General features: G+C 34.2%; 1 protein-coding gene across 2 annotated transcripts in view; it reads left to right on the top strand.

Moving 5' to 3' along the window:
• The window catches only part of CDH9 (cadherin 9), an 82362-nt gene that overhangs the window by 38098 nt on the left and 18558 nt on the right, over positions 1-25706 (top strand). The window contains exons 2-6 of one of the 2 annotated variants that reach the window (XM_055325494.1): positions 9360-9654; positions 16943-17062; positions 17664-17831; positions 19909-20096; positions 21027-21280. In XM_055325494.1, coding sequence (XP_055181469.1) covers positions 9360-9654; positions 16943-17062; positions 17664-17831; positions 19909-20096; positions 21027-21280 — 1025 coding nt within the window. The remainder of the gene's footprint in view (positions 1-9359; positions 9655-16942; positions 17063-17663; positions 17832-19908; positions 20097-21026; positions 21281-25706) is intronic. The other variant, XM_055325495.1, reaches the window with a different exon arrangement.

The following is a 25706-nucleotide window of genomic DNA, read 5'->3' as shown; positions in this document are numbered from 1 at the left end:
TTTATTTCTATGTGAAATCAGCTTCCTGATTATTTTTTTTACTCTAAACTTATAATTATTCCTTTGATTATTTTAAGATTATTGGATTACTCTGGGTTGTCCATAGATACAGATATACAGAACATATTTATATGTCTACTTATATGTATTTCTTATAAGAAATTGGTTTACATGATTTCAGAGCCTCAGAAGCCCCAAAATCTGCAGTTGGCAAGGTAGAGACTCAGGAGAACCAATTATATAGGCTTTATACTGAGTCTGAATGGCTGGAAATGTTGCATTCCAGTTTGATCTGAGTCTAAAGGCAGGAGAAGATCAATGTCCCAGCTCAAACACAGTTGGGCAGAGAAAGCAAATTCACTTTTTCAGCCTTTTTTATATTTAAGCTTTAAGTAGATTGGCTGATTCATACCCACAGTGGAAGAGCAATCTGCTTTGCCTGACCCATTGATTCAAATATTAATCTCATCAAGAAACATTTTCACAGACACACCCAGAATAATGTTTAACCAGGGATCTGGAAACTGTATGGCCCAGTCAATCTAACACATAAAATTAACCATGATAAGTCCACTCCTTCTTAACCTGGCACCCATAAACATTTCCTTAAACCATGCGTAATCTCAAATAAAGACAATAATGAGGTCATAATTCTGCCTAACAGGATACAACTATTCTGCATACAACTGAAATTGTGCTAACCCCTTCCCCAGAAGAGGTAAGGTCCTTTAATGATGGATATTCTTCTCCTTGATATCCTGTGAGTTAAATACAATAATTTATGATTAATAATACTTAAATACTATAAAGTTTATGTATCTTATGTTTTATGATAAGGGAAAAAGAGAGGGATAAAAAGATATTTGCTTTGTTTACACACGAACATATTCATGACAAAGAGTCATTTCTATCACTAAACACATGATCATATTTGTAATTATTTACTTCCACTACACATTCTATTTTCCCTTTACCTTCAGCAAGCATCTAATCTGGTTGTGGTTCTTCACCTGTTAGGCAACTCAAACCTTCATTGCTGAAGGGTCTGGATGACTTTTATGGACTGGGTTGTTGTAGTTTTTCACTGATCTGAATCACATGGCATATTAATACTGAGAGACACTCTGAGGGATGCCAAGCATACTCTTCCTTGCCTCCACTTCACCTGTATACTCAATCACCTTAGGCAATATAGAAACTCTCCTGTTTGCCTATTGATTTAGAAGAGTGAGGAATCCAACAATCTCAGTTTACAGCTTAATGAAATTACCATTGTGTCTCCTGATGGAAACATTCTTTCCTGTAGAACTAAGAATTCTAGGCCACCATAACATAAGGCCTCAGGAAAAGGGAGCAATTTATGCTGGTGGGTCACTAGGGGTAATAGTGAAAGAAACCTCTCCCATTTCCACTTCTTAATTCTTGGACCTGTGAATCCTGAAATAGCACCATTTATTGGATGCTGATTCAGAGCATATGAAGCCTTCAAAAAAACTCACCCCACTCCTACAACGTATCAGCACCTAGCTGCCGTTGTAATGGAGTCTTCAAAATGTCATTTCATCATTCTGTCAAATCAGCTGCTGCAGGATGGTGTGAATCATGGTAAGACCAGTGAATTTCATGTTTTCACTTATTGTCACACTTGTTTTGTTGTGAACTGATTTCCTTTATCAGAACTAACGCTGTGCAGAATGGCGTGATGTTGGATAAGGCATTCTGTAGGTCGATCGATGGTAGTTTTGGCAGAATCACTGTGCAGGGATGGCAAACTTATATCCAGAGTAAGCATCTATTTTAGGTATAATCATAAAAAAAAAAACAAAATAAAAACATTGTCCCTTCCAGGATGGAAGCAGTTCAGTGTAATGGACCAGCCACCAGGAAGCTAGACGATCACCTGAGGGAATGATACCATACTGGAAGCTAAATGTTGGTTTTTACTGCTGGTACATTGGGCATGCAGCAGTAACTATATCGCCAGATCGTCCTTAGTGAGTGAATGTCCATGTTGCTGAGCCCATGCATAACTTCCATTCCTGTCACCATGGCCACCTTGTTCATGAACCCATTAGGAAATGTCAGGATTGGCTAGGAAAAGAGGCTGACCGGTAGACACATAACAAGTCATCCCATCCACTTGATTAAGATTCCAATCTGCTGAGGTCACCCATTGGTGAACATTCACATGGGATGTAAATACTTTCATGTTTTTTTGCACATTTGGAGAGGGGTGCCCAGATCCTTCTTTCCCAAATGGCTTTGTCAACAATTTTCCAATAACTTTTCTTTCAAGTTCTGGGACATCCAGCCAAACCATTAGTGACAGCTCATGAATTGGTATATAATCACAAATCTGGCCATTTTCTTTCCAAATAAGTCAACAACCAGGTGCACTGATTGAAGTTCTGCCCACTGAGAGGTTTATTCTTCACCATTGCCCTTCAAAAATGTCCCGGAAAGGGACTGTAGTGCTACAGCTGTTCACTTTTCATTGAGACCTGAGTATCATGCAGAATTATCTCTAAACCAGGCTCAGACTTTTCCTTTTGTGTCAACTGACTGAGGAACTCCTCATGAGGCCATAAGTACAGGCTGGGAAAGAGAAGGCAGTGTAACATGAATGGCGACCAGGGGCATTTGGGCCACTTTTTCCTGTAACTTAACTTATGCTTTCAGGACATGTGCAGACCTGATGGCATCTGTATTACTGCCATTTGATGATGGAGTGCTGGTGTACATACTCAACTTTATGGCTTGTTGGATCAGTTAACATGCAGTTTGTGACAGGTAGCACAGGCTGCATGGTAAGTTGGTGGCTCAAGGTTAAATATCCAGTTTCTAAGGCCCAGTAGCAGACCAAGAGCTCTTTCTCAAAAGGAGATTGCATCCACAGAGGATAGCAGGTCTCCATCCCGGAATCCTAAGGGTCTGCACTGCTGAACACCTATAAGAGCCTGTCAAAGGCTCAGAGCATCATCTCCATCTGCCACTGACACTTCAAGCACCATTGCATCTGCTAAATTTTATGGCCCAAGTGGTGGAACAGCGCCTACCGCAGGCCAGACATATTGCAAAGGCTTCTCAAGTCCTGGTCTCACTCCAAACTAGCAGCTTTTCAGGTTTTTCCGTAAATGGATAGAAATAACATATCCAAACGAAAAATATGCTACCTCAAGAATCCAAAGAGGACCACTACATATTGTGCCTCTTTTTTGATTGTAGGATGGGACAGATGTAAAATTTATCTTTTACAACAGGATGGGTTTAGGATCCCACTGGGCCCCCTGAGAATTTTACCCTTCAGGTAAAATTCCAGTCAATCATCTGACCTCCACATACCTCTACCCTGGTTGGCAAATCACACTGAGGTTTTTGGTCTCCTGGAATCAATGAGAATTCAGAGCTAGTGTCCAGTAATCCTTGAATGTCTGATTATTTCCTACCTCCTCCCCTTGCCGTGCACAATTACCTTGGCCAAAGGCATAGGTCCATTTGGGAAAGATTGGGAAAAAGACTAACAGTATGAATATTTGTATGTACAGGGAATGTTCTCGGGGGGAGGGGGGGGCTTCAAGATTACCTTCATTCAAAGGATCTGGGTCAGTAAACTGGCTCAAGTCTGGGAATGAACTGAGGAGTCCTGACTCTCTGTATTTATGGCTCAAGTTAGTCTTTTGTTTTCTTGACCTTAAACTTTTCTGCTTTTACAGATCAAATGAGAATTTAGTAGACTGCTTATCTATTGCCCTTCAAGGAACACCATGATCAACTAGCCAACGTCCTAGGTCTGAGTGAGTCAGACTATCCTGACCACTGCTTTGACTCTGCTGTCCTTTATGGTAATCCTGCTACCTTCCTTTGGGCAGTCGAGTGCTTCTACTTGGCCCCAGCCACTCTGGGATCCAATTACTCCCACTGCATTTAGGTTCCCCAATTCAGTGATTGCAGTTTCCATGGTAAGCTGTAGCCTACAGAGAGGAGTGATCCCAAAGCTCTTAAATGACACTGAGCTTCCACACGAATTTATTTCTCCTAGTAGTGGTGAGAGGTTTATCCTCTGGACCCTTTCAGTGTGGGTGTGTATGTCTTAAAACATCACAGATATAATTTAAATGTTTTAGCTTATTTTGCATATACATATTTACTTTTTTCAAATTTCTTAAAAACAAATAAACAGGGGCCCCACCGGGTGGCTCAGTGGTTGAGCGTCTGCTTTTGGCTCAGGTTGTGATCCCAGGGTCCTGGGAAGGAGTTCCTCATCATGTCTCTCATGAATAAATTAAAAAAATAAATAACTGTAGCTGGCAAAACTATGATACAGTTGATACCATACAAAAATGATCTGTTGAAAAATAATAGCATTTCAAAACACTATCTAGGTTTTATTGTGCTATCAGGGTTTTATTCAAATTTAGAAGTGAGGCAAGTAAGCTACTTCCAGGGAGGAAAGATTACTTGGTACATTGAGATCTAAAGAAAATATATTTGGGTTCTCATATTTCTCCAGGAATTTTATGTGGCCTTTGTTCTATAATAGATGAACAATATTCATAAGATTTCTACTTTATTTCATTTTCATCGATCCTATGAAATTGTTGAATTTTGGATTCATGTTTGTTATTTATATTTAGGTTATGGTATAATAGGTTTTACTATTGATTTCTATCAACTCTAAGTGTATAATTTAAAATTAATAGTATATATGATAAAAAAAATCCAGTATTTTAAGATAGTATTTTTTCCCTTAGCTTGCACCAGAAAATAAGTATTGTGAGTTTTTATTCTTCAAATGAAATTGTGGATTTAAAGACACTGCTTTAAAATATGTATTTTTATGTAAGATAATTCTTTTAATATGGCATTTTAAATGACCAGAATAAAGCGTGTATATAAAATATCATGGCAGGAATTAGAATAGGTAGGACAAAGATATAAATCTAAATTATAATGATTTCAATATATGAATGACTAAAATAATGTTTTGTTGCAAATATGTTATTTTTCAATTAAAATTCAGTATTTTCAGACAATAAGCTTATTCTGAAAATCTTGTAAAATCCAATATATTCACATATATTCACATTTATTCTGAAAATCTGTAACTATTTTAATTTCTCTGGACATCATATTCAATCCCAGTGGCAAAATTTTAATACTGAATTTTCCTTGAAATTTTTAAAATCAAATATAAAAATCATTCAGAGAAAAGTGTAGTGATTATGGTTACCATGTTGGCTCAATATTCTTCTAGACTTCAAAATACTTTAAATAAGGAGAGGAAGTTTGAAAAGTGATTGGTTTCCATAGGAATTTGTATCTCAGTAAAATATAAAAACATACCTCCCACACATACCACTAGTTGCGCCTATATAACCTGCAGGGAGAAGGAAGATCTCTTCCGGCTCCAGCAAAAACACACTCTCCACCACTTGCAGCAAATGAGAAACTGCCACATCGCAAAGTCTTGTTCTTCCTCAATGGACTTTTGTTTAAAACAACTTTCCTCCATTTCCCCCCTCAAACTTGATAAAAGCTAACTTTCCCTTTGTCTCCTCAGATGTGCCTATGGTTTGCCATAGTTTGCCCTGAATTAGAGTTCTTCTGCTATTCCCAAATGCATTCATTTTGCTAATAAAATAACTGGCTTTTTTTAGCATATTATAATTATGCTAAATACATGGAAAACTGATGAGGAAGGATATAGAGAAAATTAAAAATAATTTTGTTATGTGTATGCATGTAAAATTTCCATTGACTTTTTTTTTCTCAAGTGTTTATTTAAATTTTAGTTAGTTGACATACTACTTATCAATTCAACATTTACATACAGCACCAGATGCTTATCACAACAAACTCACCACCTATTTTACCCATACCCCCATCATCCTCCCCTCTGGTAACCATCAGTTAGTTCTTTATAGTTAAAGAGTCTGTTTCTTGGCTTTCCTCTCCTCCCCACTGTATTCTTTTGTTTTATTTCTTAAATTCCACATATGAGTCAGGCTGACTTATACTGCTTAGCGTAAATACTCCTTAGCTCCATCCCACATTGTTGCAAATGACAAGATTTCATTCTTTTTTGTGGCTGAATAATATTCCATCACACACACACGTACGCACATGTACACACACCCCACATCATCTGTATCCATTCAGCAGTCAATGGACTTTAGGTTCTTCCCACAATTTTGTTATTGGTGATGATGCTGCTATAAACATCGGGGTGCATGTGCCCCTTCAAATCAGTATTTTTGTATCCTTTGGGTAAATACCTAGTAGTGGAATCGGCAGATCATAGTTAGTTTTATTTTCAACTTTTTGAGGAACCTCCATACTGTTTTCCACAGTGGCTGTGCCACTTTACATTGTCATCAACAGTGCGAGGGTTTTCCCCTTTCTTCACATCCTCCCCAACACCTGTTGTTTCCTGTTGTTGATTTTATCCATTCTGACAGGTGTGAGGTGATATTTCACTGTCACTTTATATTTCCCAGATGATGAATGATGTTAAGCATCTTTTCATGTGTCTATTAGCCATCTGGATGTCATCTTTTGGAAAATGTCTATTCATGTCTTCTGCCTATTTTCAAATTGGATTATTTGGTTTTGGGGTGTTGAGTTTTATAAGTTCTTTATGTATTTTTGATATTAACCCTTTATCAGATATGGCATTTGCAAATATCTTTTCTCCCATTCCAAAGGTTGCCTTTTAGTTTTATTCTTTCCTTCATTGTGCAGAAGCTTTTTAGTTTGATGAAGTCCCAATAGTTTACTTTTACTTTTGTTTCCCTTGCCTCAGGAGATCTATTTAGCAAATAAGTTCCTTTGGCCAATGTCATAGAAGTTACTCTCTGTGACCTCCTCTAGGATTTTTATGGTTTTAGAGTTTTCACCATTTCTAATTTAGTTTTGTCTAAGAAAGTGGTCCAGTGTCATTCTTTTGCATATTGTTGTCCAATTATCTCAACACCATTTTTTGGAGACTCTTTTCCCATTGAATATCTTTTACCACTTAGTTGAAGATTAATTGGACCATGTAGTTGTGGGTTCATTTCTGGTTTTTCTATTCTCTTCCATTGATCTATGTGTCTATTTTTGTGCCAGTACCATACCATTTTGACTACTACAGCTTTGTAATAAAGCTTGAAGTCTGGAATTGTGATGCCTCCAACTCTGCTTTTCTTTTCCAGGGTGCTTCAGCTATTTGGGGTCTTCTGTGGTTCTATACAGAGTTTAGAATTGTTTGCTTAAGGTCTGTGCAAAATGTTGTTGGTATTTTGATAAGGATAACATTAGATGTGTAGATTGCTTTGGGTAGTATAGTCATGTTAACAGTATTTGTTCTTCCAATCCATGATCATGGAATGTCTTTCTATTTTTATGTCATCTTCAATGAAATCCTAGCAATTTAAAAGAAAAATAAATCTTTCTCTTTTAGATTGACATCTTAGTGAGCAGAGTAAACAATTTCACCAAATGTAATGAATATCATGATAGGGCACTGAAATGTGCTTTATAATTACATAACTGGCATATCTAATCTAGAGACTCAGAGAAATCATCCTTATTTTAAATGAGTTATGATAAATATTTAGTTAGGATACAATGCAGAGAAGGGAAGGGTGTTAATGGGTAAGAGAAAAATACACAAACATGAAGTATGAAACTAGAACAGGCCCTCTGGAAATGAAGAAAATGGAAAAAGGCAAAACAATACTATCGGTCTGTAAGAATGATAATAAAGTAGGTAAAGGTGACGGAGATGCATCTGGAGACAAGGATGAGATTACAGAAAATGCATAAGTAAAGTGATAGAGTCCAAACAATTAGAACAATAATAAAAATAAAGATTATTTTTAAAAGAATACTATTTCCTAAATAAAATAAAATAAAATAAAATAAAAGAATACTATTTCCTTTTAATAGAATAGCTTTAGATTAAACACACACTTAATTTGCCCAATGTAACACAAATTTGCATGAGACTAACACAATTGTAAGACTTTATATTCATGTTTCTGTTGCACTGTACCTTGCTGAAGATCTTTAAGCTAAGAAATAACATGACCATACTTTTGATATAGAGAAATCACTTTCTATAGAATGGAAAATTGTTTGGAGTAGAGCAATAGCGGAGACAGAGGTCAATTAGGAAATTACTACAGTGGTCCAGATAAGTTCTGATGGAGGACAAAACCAGGGTGATAGCCATAGAGATGGAGACATATGGATGAGTGAAGAGATTTCAGAGAAGAAAAGACTGTATATGATTATTTTAGCATTGGGATTAAAAGTAAAGAGGAATAAAATATGAATCCCAACTGTGTTATTTTGGCTAACATAAAAAATAGAAACATTATTTAAATAGTCAAATAATTCAAAGCTGGAAGGGTACACCAAAAAAATAGGTGGAGCCAGGATGTAATGGGGATATATGATGGAAGACAACATGGCAGGGATAGGCTAGTTAAGGCTCAAGTTTCAGAATAGTGTTGGATTGAAAAAATGTTAAGATTTTTTCCAATTGTTACATTTTTATGAATAGATGATCTATTTGTCTGTTTTAAGTATTCTGTGAACAGCCTCATACATTAAGAAGTCTATTTTTAAGATGGTTATATATAAGAAGAAGAAAGGTAACTTATGAAAAAATATTTATATGACCAATGGAAAAGCCTTGTTTTTTTATATCTCTTGGATTTTATATAAGCCCATAAAGTATGTCAATCTCAAAAAGAGAGAGAGAGAGAGAGAACATCATGGTTGAGAGTGTACTTTCCCAAAGTCATATAGAGAAGAATTTTTGAAGTTAAAATTAAAATTAAAATTCTCTGTTTCTGTTTGGTCTCTCTGAAGACAGCCTCTGAATCTACAAACAATATCATACTGAATGGAGGTAAAATCAGTTTATAATTATGGAATATATCATAAACATCATCAAAAGTTCAAAATGTCTTATATCATCTCTTTGAGTTGAATGATATTAAAATGTAATCAGGAGTATATCAATATTTTACACCCAAATTAGGTTTATTGATCTTTTTTTTATTTGTTAATGTGCTAGAGGTTTAAATCTTTGAATCATTCAAAACTGTTTCAAAAAATATATTCATTTTTATCTTACTTTAAATTTAGTCCCTAAATTTAGTCCCTTATGTGTAAATATAATTATTTAAAGTTTTTGAGAATGATAAAGCTGAAATGTTTAGTATTCTTACAGTGAAAATTAAGATAGCTGTTGTAACCATTGTTTCCGTGATGTTATGTGGAGATGAATTGATATGTGCCAAAATTATTTTTTTTCTGTAATAGCAATGCATGTATTTATAGAACTTCTCTTTTTTGCCTTTCTGAAGCTTCACACTGACCAAGATAAAGGAGATGGAAATTTAAAATACATATTAACAGGAGATGGGGCTGGCAGTCTATTCGTTATAGATGAAAATACAGGAGATATTCATGCTGCAAAGAAATTAGACAGAGAAGAAAAATCCCTATACATTCTTCGTGCCAAGGCTATAGACAGAAAGACCGGGCGGCAGGTGGAACCTGAATCTGAATTTATTATTAAAATCCATGATATCAATGACAATGAACCAAAATTCACAAAAGACTTATACACTGCCAGTGTTCCTGAAATGTCTGGAGTCGGTAGGTATATGCTAATCCATGTAAACTAACATTTTTATTTGTTTGCTTGCTAAGATAATTATTACGGGCATACAGTTACCATATGTGGCCCCTTTCAAGATAAGAACTATAACTGAAAACTACTATTTAGTCTTAACTATCTCACTTCTAATTATTTTCAATTTTATATATTTTAATGAATCCTACTATGTTGTAACTTATACTTAAAATGATAACTAAATATGTGATCTAAAAATATGATTACTGAGAACAGTTATTCCATTGCATTTCAATCAACATCTTCACCTCTACTCAACTGCTATTCAAATGGCAGTCAAGCTGAATGTATTTTCACCTGAAACAGAAAAGACATATCAGAGAGTGTCAGCAGTTTTGCACAGTTTTGGACAGTTTTGCTTGCATTATTTTGCATAACAACTAATGCTTGCATTTGACAAATTTCTTTTGATCATCTCATTTGATCGCTGAAACAACTTCACGTGGAAGGCATGGGAAATAGAACTTTAAATCCTCATTCTGTTAATTAGAAACCCAGGATTCTGAAACATTAAGCAACTGAATTAAGATCAAATAACCTGGTACCATAATAACAATATTCCAAGTCTTTTAATGTTATTTTAGCTGTGTTTCACTCCCAAATAATAGTTTATTATGCAAACAGAAAATAATTGTTTCATTTTTAAGGCTGCTCACAATTTTAAATACCATCTGTTATAATGCAATTTTTTATCTATATGTGTAAGTTAAGATTTGTTAATGAGATAAGAGCTATTATTAAATAAAACATATTTTAAAAGAAGTGATATAAACTTACTGTAATATCTAAAATATACAACCAATTTTCAAAGTTTCATACTAATTTAGTTGGGTATTATTTCAAAGTCACTTTTCGGTGATTAACTTTGAAGTTCTTACAATCAATACATGCTCCAGTCTAAAACGATTTCTTTCCAAGGAAAAACAAACTTTTATCCATCTTTACTGACTGAATGATATAAAATGTTTCTTAACTATGTGTGTCATCTAGCCAGAAGAACCAAGGTTTGTAAAGAAGTTATTTCTTCTCACCTCAATTGAAATCTCATCCCTCTGAGAAAAGTGCAGTTCTACTGCCTTTTCAGGTATCCATTCCAATGATATGAAAGGAGGTTATCAAATTAGACAGGAGTGCTATGAAATCAGAAAGCCTAGGATGAAATATGAATGGTTGTGTTTTCTTTAAGATTTTAAAATATCTGCTAGCCCAGTGTAGTCTCGTGGAAAGTACTTGATTGGTCCATATACGATGACTAGTGGGCTAATGTAGATAAATATCACGATCTCACATATGGACGTATTATTGAGATAAAGATACATCTAAAATTATGCTCTCTATTTCAACTTCCTATTGATGAGTATTCTAAAGTAGTTTTGAAAAAAAAGTAGTTTGGTTTTTTGGGTAACACACTTTAACCTTTATAAAATATTACTGTTTATCCTGCATGTATGTTATTTTGCCAGATTAAAAAAAATAAATTATTTACTTATTTATTGGAGAGAGAGGAGGAGAGAGAGTGTGAGCAGAGGGAGAGGGAGAGGGGGAAGGAGAAGATGATGGAACGAACCCTAAGCAGACCCTGCACTGGGGTTGGGCTTGATCTCACAACTCTGAGATCATGACCTGAGCCAAAACCAATAGTCAGATGCTTAACTGACTAAGCCACTAAGGTGCCCCTATTTTTCCAGATATTTTGACACTTAATAGTAAAAAAAAATTCATTTATCCTTCTGGAAATAGTTTGATCTACAGGAATAAGGTGTATAATTTGGACAACAGATATTTGAATATGACACATTTTGATAATAACTGATTTATATTTGAATAACTCTAAAAATTTTCAAATTACCTCATTTTAAAAACCAGAATATTTATCTATCAGAGACTACTGATATTGAAATTCAACTAGCCTATATTTTCCCCATATTATTTTCTGCTGTTTAATGGAATATTATCTCTCTACTCTGTGTATTCCTATTGTCTACCCAATTCCTTTTTTTTTTTTCTTTTTGGGAGATAGAGTGAGTGAGAGGGAGAGCATGTGAGCAGGGGCAGAAGGAGAGAGAGAAGCAGACTCTTCTGCTGAGCAGGGAGCCTGATGTGTGACTCAATCCCAGGACCCTGGGATCATGACCTGAGCCAAGGGCAGATGCTCAACCAACTGAGCCACTCAGGCACCTAATTCAAATATATTCTATATCACTGTTTTATTAATATTTATCAAGTATATAATAAGAGCAGGTCTAGAATAAGCACTTGAATATTTTATTAAAAATACTTCACTTGTTTAATACCCATAATAAAAAACAGAATATATAAATTTATACATGGAAGAAGGCTTGCAGATTATGTTGTCAAAAAAGCCCTTCCCTGTAAGACAATCTATATTTCATTTATATATATTTTAAATTGTGGGCAGTACAATTTCTGATTATACCAGAACTTAATTAAAAATTCAAATCATTGTCAATTGCATTGCCTCTGTGCCTACAATTCCAACAAAACTGAAAACAAACAAACAAACAAACAAACCACAACAACAACCATATAGCAGGTAGCTATATTGCTCTGGTTGTAGCTTTTCATATTAATATAAGAAGATTTTAAAACCACAGTTACATCTTGGGACACCTGGGAAGCCTAGTTTGTTAAGTGTTGACTCTTGGTTGTGGCCCAGGTCAGAACCTCAGTGTCCTGGGATGGAGCCCTGTGACTGGCTCTGCATTTAGCTCAGAGTCTACTCATGATTTTTTTTTCTCTCTCTCTTTTTCTCAAATAAATAAATAAAATCTTAAAAAAAAATTACACTACAGGTAAATCTTTATCTTATTTATGGATGATATTTATTATTAATACTAAGCTTGATATCACTGCATTAAATTCTTCATATTTGACCCACAGATAGACTTTAATATATGTGTGACAATTTTTAAATATAAATGTACATATTATACACACACACACAGAAGACACCACATTATACCTCTTCTAATAAATAAGTAAAAAAAGCCCCAAAGAGTCAGCCCCCAAACACACAATTTGTTACTACACCATTTGCAAAAAGAAAAAAAATAAAATAAAAGCAGAGAAAGCTGTATAATCTTAATTCCTTAGTATTTCCCCCACTGTAAGATAGTTATGCTTATTATGCAAAACATAATTTGAAAAACTTCTAATTTTATTACATTCTTAGTAACTTTTCAAAAGTAGCATTTTTCTTATTTTATTCTTTAATTCAAATGCCCTTCTCAACAAAATTAAATCCAAATAAGAGGAAGGGGAGGGACTGCAATTTACCTTAAGATTTTAGATCTATTAATATATAAATTAAAAGTTAATGCTTTTTATATTTTGAAATTATATTGTCTTTTGTTGCAATTAAGGGAAAATTAATATTAACTCAGAATAATTTTGTAGATGTGATTGTCACTATTTTTACCTATACAAATAATCAATTGCAGAGAAAAACTGAAGGATGATAGTTAGGAACTTTTTCAGGCTGTGTGTAATCTCTATACTAAGAGTTAGGTCCATACATAGACAAAAAAATAAATAATAATAAATAATAAATAATAATAGACTGCTTTTATAAATGAAGCAATTATTTAATTCTAATATTAGTTTCACTATATTAGTAATTTTTACTTAAACCAGGGCTAAAGAAAAGAAAAAGAAAAAGAACTACTATTATTAACTTTGGAGGTAAATAGAGTCATAAAATAAAATGAAATTTCTTTATTATTATCCTACCCTTCTCCTCAATAATATCCTCCAGTGCTCTCCTCCATACTGTCACCTTTTCAGTTTATTTTTGCCCTAATTGTCTCTTCTTTTTCTCTCTCACCAACTCCTTTCCTTGCTTTAGCCCCCTGCCTCTGATTCTTTCTGTCAAAACCATATGCCATATTCCACAGTGTTTCTCAGAATCACACACTTCTCTCCCTTTCAAAAGTTAAAATCAAATGACTCCAATTGTTGAAATCTGAAGTGCATTAGCATCTTTTCATCAGAACACATAATCTGGATGATGTATAAGGATATATAATGAAGGAAAATGGAATGCAGTGATTTTATGGCAGATCCCAATTTTTATTTTATTTTTTTGCATTTTTTGTGATCATTATACTTTGATTAAAGATTATCTGTCACCTATCTATATTTGCACGCATTCATCTTCATCCAGGCAAAATCCCACTGTGTGTATTTGCAGGGTTTGATGCATACTTTCTCCTGGACTGGGTATTTCCCCCAACTGGTCTCTCAAAAACTTATCCAGTTCCCCTCCCATACCATCTATCTCCTCAAGAAGAAATTCTTCTGTAGTTTTCACAGATCACACATTTAACTCACCCATGGAATCCTTTATGACTCATTCCAAGCCTTTTCTTGGTTCACTGCCTGTGGATTCAATAATGTGTTTCATAAAAGCCCCGACGAGCCATGTATTGAAGTGTTGAGAATTGTGCTTCTTTCCTCAGACGGGCTCGGTTGAATTCCATCTCTCTCACCTACTAGATGTGTGGCCATGACCAACCTCTCCATGTCTCAAGGCCTTCATCTTATGCTTATCACAATAATCATATAAATTAAGGGCTATTTGCCAAGCCTATCTTAAGCATTCTGTAAATGTTCATTCCCATTATGACTTTCTGCTAGAACTCTGCTGGGCTTCAAAGATAAAATTTGAATAAAACCGGACTTAGCCCCTGCCTTTGGAGAGTTTACATCACACAGGACAAAATCTACAAATAACAAATATGATAAATTTATCATTCAGATTTCACTAAATTTATTTTTTTAATCTTTGTTTAATACTGAAGTAAAATATTTATTTCAAAGTATGTGAGAACAAATGAAAATTATAAATTATTTCAGGGATATAAAAATCAAAATCTCTTAATCCATCTTTACGAACACATAAAATAAGTACAATAAACATAGAAACTACTTTCTAATTTTTTTAAAAAGATTTTATTTATTTATACATCAGAGTCACAGAGAGAGAGAGAGAGAGAGAGAAAGGCAGAGACACAGCTAGAGGGAGAAGCAGGCCCCATGCAGGGAGCTTGACGTGAGACTCGATCCCGGGTCCCCAGGATCAGGCCCTGGGCTGAAGGCAGCGCTAAACCACTGAGCCACCCAGGCTGCCCAGAAACTACTTTCTAATTTTATTACTAAATAAAATGAACTGTGCAATAAATCATTACATTTATGAAAAAAAATACAACTATCCATTCCCTTAAGTTCAACACATTACTTTTCATTCTACTCTTATAAATGTCATAATAATATGCTGTCAGTGTTCATCAGTGTTAAAAAGCATTCCTAATCATTACCACGATTCTAAGAAAAGGGATAGTACTTTATATGAGTGCTTATAACATTTTAGTCTAATTACAAGATTGATTTTTTATTCTTTAGATTAAACTATTTGTCTTTTTTGGGTCAAGTGTTTTGAATATGTTCAAAGATCACATACCCACAATAAAAAGCAAACAACAGAAAACAAATTTAACGACAAAATATATTATTAAAAATGTCAAAAGTTAAAGAAGAGTATTTTTACCTCTTTTCACTATGAAATGACACCCACAGTAAAAGAAAAATGAAAACATAGCAAAATACATGTCATGGAATTGATGAATTAACTACTTGCATTTAGCATATTGATTACACTGAATAATTCATATTTCAAATAACCCTCAGTATGAAAATAATTCTTATTCTAATATATGTTCACATAGGTTTGCATAAAAATTTCAGTTTAAATCAGAAAACCATTTTAGTTGAACTTCTAAACATTATTGTGGGGAGGTGGGGAGCACTTTATTTTCTCTGCATTGGTCTGGCTGGGACGTGAGTGGGTGTTTTCAAATGACAAAGGAGAAAACCTGGGATCCTCCTAGTGAGTCACAGGTTGTCCTCTCATAGGACTACCCATTCTGTTGCCGCTAAGGAGGCCGAGGCCTCAAGAGGGAGAGCTCAACTTCTCTTATTTAATTTTGAAAAAACAAAGAAGCATGCTTTAGTATTCAGATACATTGATAGGAAATGAGCTGTTAATTTAATCGGAGTGTACGATTAATTAATTTTTAGAATTTGCATAAGCATATACATGCAAATTTTGAGGAACTTTCACTACAAGCCGATGAGACAAGTTCTGAGGGTGTAACCTACTTGGGGTGTTAAAGTAGGTGACAGGGTCCAGATGGACCTTGTGCTGTCCTAAGTAATTTTAAACTTTATGTATGAAGCAGAAGTAAATTTTGGAAAATCATATGTAGTGTACTAGAAAACGTCATACCAACTCATGTTGCCCAAGGGATCCATAGTAGGTGTTAGTTAATAGTAGTTTTACAACCATGCTTTGAATCTTTAGAGTGATTAGTGAAATATCAGAAAAGCCCACTAAGATATTGCATGATGCTAAGCTCCTGAAATTTGCAACTTTAAAATCTATTTATCTTTTAAAGATCATAATTAGTGATAAGATAAAAAGAAAATGGTTCAAGTCTTATAAAATAAAATTAAAACAAGAGTCATGTATAATTACAGTATTGCGTATGACAGAACTATATGCTTTCTCAACTTTGTGGGGAAATATCTACTGGTTAATTATGTGCAGCAAATAATAGGAGGCATAGCAATAATCATATGTGATTTTGTTAACTACGATTTAAAGGGAGACATTGATGCTTAATAATCATTTATATCTCACCCAGATACAACATTACAGGTCAATTTTATGTCTTTTTGTTTTTTATAAAAACAGGGTCCACCTGTTTTTTTTATTCTATTTACAATGTACAGCTAATTTACCAGAGTAAAAAAAAAGCAGCCCAGATGTTACCAACACTGTTTTTTATCTTTGGATACACATTCCCAGTTAGCAATAAACACATTAATTGAAAATTGCATGTGCACTGTATCCAGAGAAAAATTGTTCTTTACAATATTTTTGATCAACTAAAAGGGCAGTGTATTTGCCTCGGTATGTTAATTTTTGTGATAAAACAAGTTGCTCACTTTTTTTTCAGATAGCTCAAACCATAAAATTGAAGTGTGTTTAAATTTAAAAAAGGAATGAAAAAGAAAAGGGGTGTCCATTTTTTTTTGAAGCAGTGTCATTTAAACAAATTTCTTTAAACATATACCGTTGTCTAACACACCACATGAACAGCAGTAATTTTTCAGAAAGTTTTCAAAGTTAGAAGTATTTAAGCATCTGTGTTTGGGTGGGGATTCGTGTAGGTACATCTGTTATACAAGTGACTGCGACAGATGCAGATGACGCCAACTACGGAAACAGTGCCAAAGTGGTCTACAGCATATTGCAAGGACAACCCTATTTTTCAGTGGATCCAGAATCAGGTAATAACATTTGAGACTTGCTGCTCTCTTTCTCAAGATGTATAACATCTGAATGCACAAATATAGATTTTTTTGTATTTTAACAGCTACTCAGTATCAAGTTTCCACTTGTCCCTTACAGTTATTCCATGGAAATAAAAGCAAATTGCAGAGTATTTAAATAGATTATTTGAACTGTTGTTAGCTTTTGGGACTATTATTTATTGAGTCTAAATTTATGACACCGAATACAAAATTTCAGAGATTTAGCACTTAACCTGTCATAGGAAATACTCACAACCTAAAGAATGTGGCAATCATCGAAATCAAGTAAGCTTGTTAATCTGAAGATTTTTGAATGAAGTTAATTTTTTTTAATCAAGAAGATAATTAAATTGATTTAGCAAAACTCGTTCCCCGTACAATAGCCAGTGGAAAAATTCTTTCTGTTCTGTCCATTACAATTTAATGTTTATGGATCATTAAACTAAACACTAGATGTTTAGGTTCACCAACTTTTTATCTGTTTGTTATGATGAACTTCTGTAAAATAGATCTTGCATAGGTTAATCTTAAAACTCAGTGATTAAATTGTAAAATATTTGTCTACTTTTTCTAAAAGGCATAATAAAAACTGCACTACCAGACATGAGCAGAGAAAATAGAGAGCAGTACCAAGTGGTTATACAAGCCAAAGACATGGGCGGCCAGATGGGAGGCCTTTCTGGAACCACCACAGTAAACATCACTCTGACGGATGTCAACAACAATCCTCCTCGATTTCCCCAGAGTAAGGAAGGTTTTATTTACCTCATGGCCAAAGCCTTCTCCAACACTCGACAAACAGAAGCTAATATTTGTACTAATATTTTCATTATTAGTTTATGAATAAAGGCAAATCCACAGCCTGTCGCCCCAACAAACATCACAATTTCCACAAATTGATTTCCCGATATTTGCTATGATCATCTCACTCTTTTTCTTTTCTCTTTCATGGTTCACGGTGTGGACTCTCAATTCTGACTGCCTGGTTTCAAATCCATGTCTGTCACTTGTCTGACCTTAGTTATCTGGTCTGTATCTAAGAATAAGACTCTCTTATTTAACTGGTTCTAAAACATACACTCGATGTTTTGAAGTCTCTGAAATCAGATACTGTATCAAAATCCGTGCAAGTTGGGTTTCACTGATAGCATTTGTTTTTCCTAATGGCCTGTAGAGTTATAGTATATCTTAGTTCTGATGGCATCTGAGATGTGTTAAAGTTTGCTAGTATCTGTTACCTCCTCGTAAAGATTAAATCACTCACTAACCTTGTAGTCATCCCCATCTTAGGCATGTATGTTAAACGATGGATGTTTTGCATGCCATGAGTTACTACAAAAATGGATTCCAATCCTTTGCTGCAAATGTTTCCTTTTTGCAGTGAATAAATATATAAAGGGCCCTATTTTGAAATGTTCAATTAAGAGGTCTCAAAATTAAATTTATGATATTGAATCCAATACATTAGAGCATTTGCCAAACTAGTCAAATTTAAAATATTTGATGATTCAATTTTGGGTGGTTGACAGATGCATCTGATAAATGTTTTTAAAAAGTTTGCTGAGAATATGAATAACAAGCCTAATTAGCATAAATCTAAACTTTGCATTCAGTTTCCTTAAATATAAACTGAAAGAGTATGACTTGAATTCTCAAATGATTTGCCACTCTTTAATTCCATGATCTATTATAGTCTTAGCAAAAAAAGTTTTTAACTATTATAACAGTAATAAAAATGTTTAAGAACCAGTCACGGAGTAAACATATTAAAGACATAGTTTCATGTAATTCTTATTAAAAACAAAACAAAACTATGAGTTAATTCCTGTCATTATCACCTTATTCTTATAATGTAGAAATCAAGGGTTAGAGAATTTAACTTGCACAGTGATGAGAATCCCAATCCAGGCAGCTGGATTTAGAAGTCCTTCATAATCACCAAGCAAATTGAAAAGAATATAGACTTTGAAGTCAGAGAGACTTATGCATCCTGCGTTTCTCAATTTTATAGGATGATTTCCTTGAGCCCTGTCCCTGAAGATCATGTACCTACCTTAGTCTTATGAAGACTAATGTTAGAAGTAAATTAATTAATAATATCGAGGGCCTTTGGTCTTAAACAGAGTTCAGCACATATTAAATGCTTAAAAACACTCCTAACTTTCATTAACTTGTTGTAATTTTTTCCTATTGTCTCTTGAATAAATAGTCACAAACTGAAATCCTTTCAAGGGGAGCACAATGCAATATAATGACTGGCTGGAACTGTAGGAAATAGAAACATTCACATTCCACTTATAGGCGTTAATTAACAAGCAAGAAGGGAAGAAAGAAAAGAAAAAAAAAAGAAAAAGAAAAGAAAAAGAAAGAAGGGAAGGAAGAGAAAGTTCCTGTGTATGGATTTATTTTTCTCTGACTTAGGATATGAGAATAAATCCATACTTTGAAATAATTTAAAATAGGTAAAAATGTATAATGACATTATTGAAAGCTCCAGACACGCAGTAAATAATCACCTTTCTTGCCCTCCTGAGTAAAAGTTCTAGATTCTAATATCATGTCTACCATCTATTATCTAAATAACCTTGGAACATTCGCTTAATCTTCCTGGAATTTATAATTCCAAAATGAGAGTGTTCTGCCTTTATAAATTATTTTTCCAACTTAATAAATCTATAATTTTTGACAGCTTCCAATTACAATCCAATATGATGAAAAACTCTCCCAATTTAAAATTGATTTATTGAAGTAACAAAGGCAGAGGAAGCGAGAGATTGTTACCTAAAGATGAATTGTCAAAACAGCTCTGATTTAATTTTCAGGTACGTATCAATTTCATTCTCCCGAGTCTGTACCTCTTGGAACCCATCTTGGAAGGATAAAAGCCAATGACCCCGATGTGGGGGAAAATGCTGAGATGGAATACAGCATTGCTGAAGGAGATGGAGCAGACATGTTTGATGTCATCACTGACAAGAATACACAGGAAGGGATTATAACTGTCAAACAGGTTTCTTTACGCTGTCTTCATTTCTTCATTGAGCACCTCTAGTTTATTTTTGCTTTTCAGTTGAGGGAAGAAAAGCCTAGGGTCTATTATTCCCCATCCTTTACACACTGTCCAGCCTTCACAGAAGCGGGTACAGTTGCGGTTTCATCTCAAATAAGTTAACCATCTTCACCACTGACACTTACAAAAAGTGATAAAAATCCTTACCTGCTTGTGCTTAGAGCAGACAAACTAGGATTCGATAGCCTCATAAGTACTTGTTTTATATCTTCTCATGCCAAAAAAGTAGGCATGCAGCCATAACTTTATTTCAAGACATTTAAATTAGTCTCTTCAGGTAGATGAAACCTGAAGATGCTGCATGTTTGTACGTTGGATTTCTTTTTTTTTAATGCAGTGTGGGAGAAAATTATGGAACTTTACATACTATAATCTAGCTAAATATGGATTATGTTTTGCTTTCCTGATTCTTGTTTTCATTCACATCTTGCTTTCCATAATGTTCAGATTAATGAAACATTTTTTTATTCTTTTTAAAATTACCAGTTTTAGAAATGTTGGGCCTAAGAAAGCAACTTATATGCGTAGTTTGCTAAATCTTTACTTTATTCTATATTTTCTTTGATTTTAACTTTGTATAAGTTTAATAATAATAAATAATCTATATATCCATTAGATAATACATTTGCCTGTGACTATCAAAATGTGAAATTCATTACTAAGTGGGGATCAATTTTACTGTGCATACCATTATACCCAGTTACCCTCTATGAATAATTTATAATTTATTTGATATACCTAAAAGGAATAATTGGGAAAGTTTTTCAACCACAACGACGGTACCATTAACAGAGTTGGTTGTTAAATTTTAATCTTGTCTTCCATTGTCCTGTCTGATATATCATACTAATTTTTCTTATTTAACTTCAGAATTTAGATTTTGAAAACAAAATGCTATACACTTTAAGAGTGGATGCAAGTAACACTCACCCTGACCCACGATTCTTACACCTGGGACCTTTCAAAGACACAGCCGTGGTCAAAATATCTGTGGAAGATGTAGATGAACCTCCTGTGTTCAGTAAACTTTTTTACCTGATAGAAGTAGATGAAGATGTGAAGGAGGGCAGCATCATTGGACAGGTTACAGCATATGACCCAGATGCCATGAACAATTTAATAAAGTAAGTAGTTCACGAAACTTTACATTTGCAGAAAGATGATCGTCTTCTCACTATTTACAAGCATGTGTGAAAAACCTTACACAGTTCTATGTATGATCAAGTATAGTAATAAGACTAAACACTTCCATAGCAGAAACCCTTAGCTGGACCGCCTTCTACGTGATCTCAATATGTCATTGCATTTGACTCATCACTTTACAAGGTAGGTCCTATTATTATACCTGTCTGCGGATGACAAGATTAAGGCACGGAGCGTTTAAATAACTTGTCAATTAGTGAGTGGCAGAGCTGGGTTGGAGAATCAGGCCATCTGGCTTCAGAGTCTGCGATCTTAATCCTTTAACGACTGTGAAATCTTACCTCACCGTCTTTCTTGGAGAAATCATGGTTCAAATAATAAGTGATCTAAACCAGTAAGTTAGAAAAAAAATGTTCTAGAAATACTATTAAGAGGTAATTTGAAAATGTTGAAATCCTTTTTATTCATTTTTCATTATTTTTTCAACGTTTTCTTTAAATTGTTACTGTACAGTTTAATACTCTTTTTCCTTTTAAAATAGTCACTCGGCACACCATCTATCAAAATTTGGGGGAAAACACAGTATGTCAGTTATATTCTAATAATAGCAGAGACTTAGTAATGGCATTTGAGAATGACAACGTATTTAAATCAACATGGTATTTGGAAGTTTGGTGTAATACTTTGCCGAAGTTTGAATATTGTATTAGCCCTTTCAAAGCTTTCAAATATGCCAGAACCTTAAGTGATGGCTACATGTGGATCTTAAGGGGAATGCAAATATGGTTGTGACATAAGTGAATGGGTAGGATGGGTGGAGAAAGATGGGTAGCCACGTCCAACTGTGGCCCTAACTCAATGACATGAGACTGTCACACATTTTGCCTATCCTTTCTTCTGTAAAATAATTGTTACCATTTATTGAGCAATTGCTATAAACCAGAGAGTCTAAAGAGATTTATATGTATTAGCTCAGTTAAGCCTCACCACAACTTTATTAGGCAGGTACAATTGTTGTCACCCAAATTTTATAGAAGACTAGGGGATCCCTGGGTGGCTTAGTGGTTTAGTGCCTGCCTTGGGCCCAGGGCGTGATCCTGGAGTCCTGGGATCGAGTCGCGCATCGGGCTCCCTGCATGGAGCCTGCTTCTCCCTCTGCCTCTCTCTCTCTCTCTCTCTCTCTCTCTCTCTCTCATGAATAAATAAATAAAATCTTAAAAAAATTTATAGAAGAATAAATTGAGATGCAAAGACTTTAAAGGACACAGTACAGATAATTAGCAGACTAAAGACCCAAACTATTGTTGATCTGAATGCACAGCCAGTTCTTGAGCAAACATATCCTGCCTTCCTAATGACCTGTTTACTAATTAGAGATAATTAATATAATATTCCTCATTTGTAGGCTAATTTGATTGATTTCAGTTACACAAGGCAGATTCCTCAGAGACAAAATTATGCAAAGGGCGAAATATGGCTTTTGTCTCTTGTATTTAGTCTAGTTTCTCTTCATTTTCCCATTGCCCACAATAGGGAATTTCATAAGCTCCAACTATAGACATGTTAGCTTAGAAAATTACAGCCTTTTTACTCTTCCTTTATAACGAGTGTATTGAGGTTACTAACCAACAATAAACTGTACAACTTAACTTGTATGATAAACTTTTGTATATTCCTACACCCACTAAAACATCATCAAAATCAAGATAATGAACATATATATATCTTACCCCAAAAGATTGCTCATATACCTTTTTAATACCTCCCTCCCCAACTACCTAACACCCGCCACCTCCCACCACAACCACCCCCACCCCCTGCTGCACAACCTCCAGGCCAATAGTGATCAAGTTTCTGTCAATACAGATCAGATGAGGTTGGGCTTTCTTGAATTCATACAAATGCAGTCATACAGCGTTTGTTCTCTTTTGTCTAACTTGTTTCACTAAGAGTAACTCAGTGAGTTACTTAATATTGAGATTTTTCCATTGTTGTTACGTGCATTAATAGTTTACCTCTCCAGTTGATGAAAAGTATTTCAACAGACAGAAATACCACGATTTGCTTATTTGTTCACTTATCCGTTGACATTGTGAGTTGTTTCAAATACTTGGATATTGTGATACCTTTAAACACATTTGTGTATAAGTATGTACACAAACTTTGTGCATCAGAATTTGTTATAGTTTTTATATATACACTTTGTGTGTGTATATACACACACACACACTTTTATATGTTTTCACTTTTCTTGAGTAAATACCTAGAAGAGTTATGATTGGACTATAAGGTAGATATGTGTTTAATGCTTAAGAAACTACCGTATTTTTTAAAGTGGCTATATAATTTCACATTTTTTTTAATTTTTATTTATTTATGACAGTCACACAGATAGAGAGAGAGAGAGGCAGAGACACAGGCAGAGGGAGAAGCAGGCTCCATGCACCGGGAGCCCAACGTGGGATTCGATCCCGGGTCTCCAGGATCACGCCCCGGGCCAAAGGCAGGCGCCAAACCGCTGCGCCACCCAGGGATCCCCAATTTCACATTTTTACCAGCATTTATGATGGATCCAATTTCTCTACAACCTCACCAATACTTGGCACAGTCAGCTTTTTTTTTTTTAACTGCAGCCATTCTGATAAGTGTGTAAGAGTATCCTTCTTGCCCCTAGGGCCAACGATATTGAGCACTTTTTCATGTGCCACCCATACCTGTTCTTTGATGAAGTGTTTAGACAATATTCGCTTAGATTTTACTGTGTTATCTCTTTATTATTAATTTGGAGATACACAACACACACACACACACTCACATCACACAGAAGATACAAGCCCTTTATCAGACATGTGATGTACAAATAATTTCTCCTACTTAATGGCTTGTATGTACATTCCCATAACATGACTTTCAAAAGGTAGAGGGTTTCAATTTTGATGAAATCTAATTTATTAACTTTTAAATTTGTAGATTGAGCTTTTAGTGACTTATATTGAAAACATCTTCCTGGTCCCAAAATTCTTATTCTATGTTTTCTTCTAGAAGATTTATTGTTTTCAGTATTATATTTACATCTATGATTCATTTTAAGTTATTTTTTGTATTGTGTGAGGTATGGATCAATGGCTGTTTGGTAGATGGAACTCTGATTTTCCAACATCACAAGTTGCAAATACTATTCTTGTCACTGAATGGCCTTCATACCATTGTCAGAATTCAATTGTCCACGTAGATATGGATCCAACACTGGACTCTCCCTTCTATTCCAGTTATATATTTATCCATGTTCACAAAATCACAATTTTCTGTACTTTTATAAAAAATCTTGAAATTAAATACTATTTGTCATTTAACATTTTTTCTCTCCTAAATTTGCTTGGTAATTCTAGGCCCTTTGTATTTTCAAATGTCAACTGCTACAAAGGAGTCTGTTAGAATTTTGATTTGAATTGTGTTGTGTGTAGATTAATATAAACAGAATTGAGGACATCTTAATGATACTGACTCTATTAACCCAAAATAATGTATTCTTCTTTGCTTTTATAGGGATATTTTTCAGCTGTGTTTTGAGGTATTTATGTCTACAAAAAAACATCTTTTACATTTCTTTTTATTGCTTTATTGCACTGCAAGAACCTCCAAAACAATGTTAAAAAGAAGAAATAAGAGCAGAAATCCTTGACTTCTTTCTTGTATTATGATGAAATCATATAGTCTTTCATCGTTTAGTTTTATGCCATCTGCAGGGAAAATTTTGTTCTATTCCTTTTGTTTTGAGCATTTTTTTAGGGATAGAGTTTGGATTTTGCCAAATGGTATTTTCTATGTCTATTGAAATGGCCATATAGTAAAGCGATGATTTTTTTAATTTATTTTTCAAGTACTGAACAAGCTCTGCACTATTGGGATAAATGCCACCTAGTCACATTATGCTATAATTATTATATAAAATTAAATTTACAAAAGTTGAAAAATAAATTTGCACCTATTTTTATTGGGACATTATTTTACAGTTTTGTTTTCATGTAATGTCTGTTTGCATTTGGTATCATGATAAAACTGTCTCATAGAATGTAGTCAGAAGTTTAAGATCCTCTTTTAATTTTTTGGAAGAATTTGCATAGAATTGACATTTTTCCTTAAATGTTTGGTAGAATTTAAAAGCAAGGGACTGTATAATCTTTTTTATATGAATTATAACTACAAATTTTATTTCCTTAATAGTTTAAGGCTCTTCAGATTTTCTTAATTCTTGCATGAGTTGTTTGGCTTTTTTTTTTCTTTTTTTTTCATCTTTCAGAGAGTTTTTGAATTTTATAAAAGTTGAAAAAAGTTGTTCATAATATTTATATTGTCCTTTAGATACTCTAGTAGTGATAGCCACCAATGATATTGTTAATTTGTATC

This window comes from Nyctereutes procyonoides, unplaced genomic scaffold (assembly GCF_905146905.1).
Source record: "Nyctereutes procyonoides isolate TBG_1078 unplaced genomic scaffold, NYPRO_anot_genome, whole genome shotgun sequence".
Taxonomy (NCBI): domain Eukaryota; kingdom Metazoa; phylum Chordata; class Mammalia; order Carnivora; family Canidae; genus Nyctereutes; species Nyctereutes procyonoides.
This window is presented reverse-complemented; position numbering and strand designations above follow the sequence as displayed.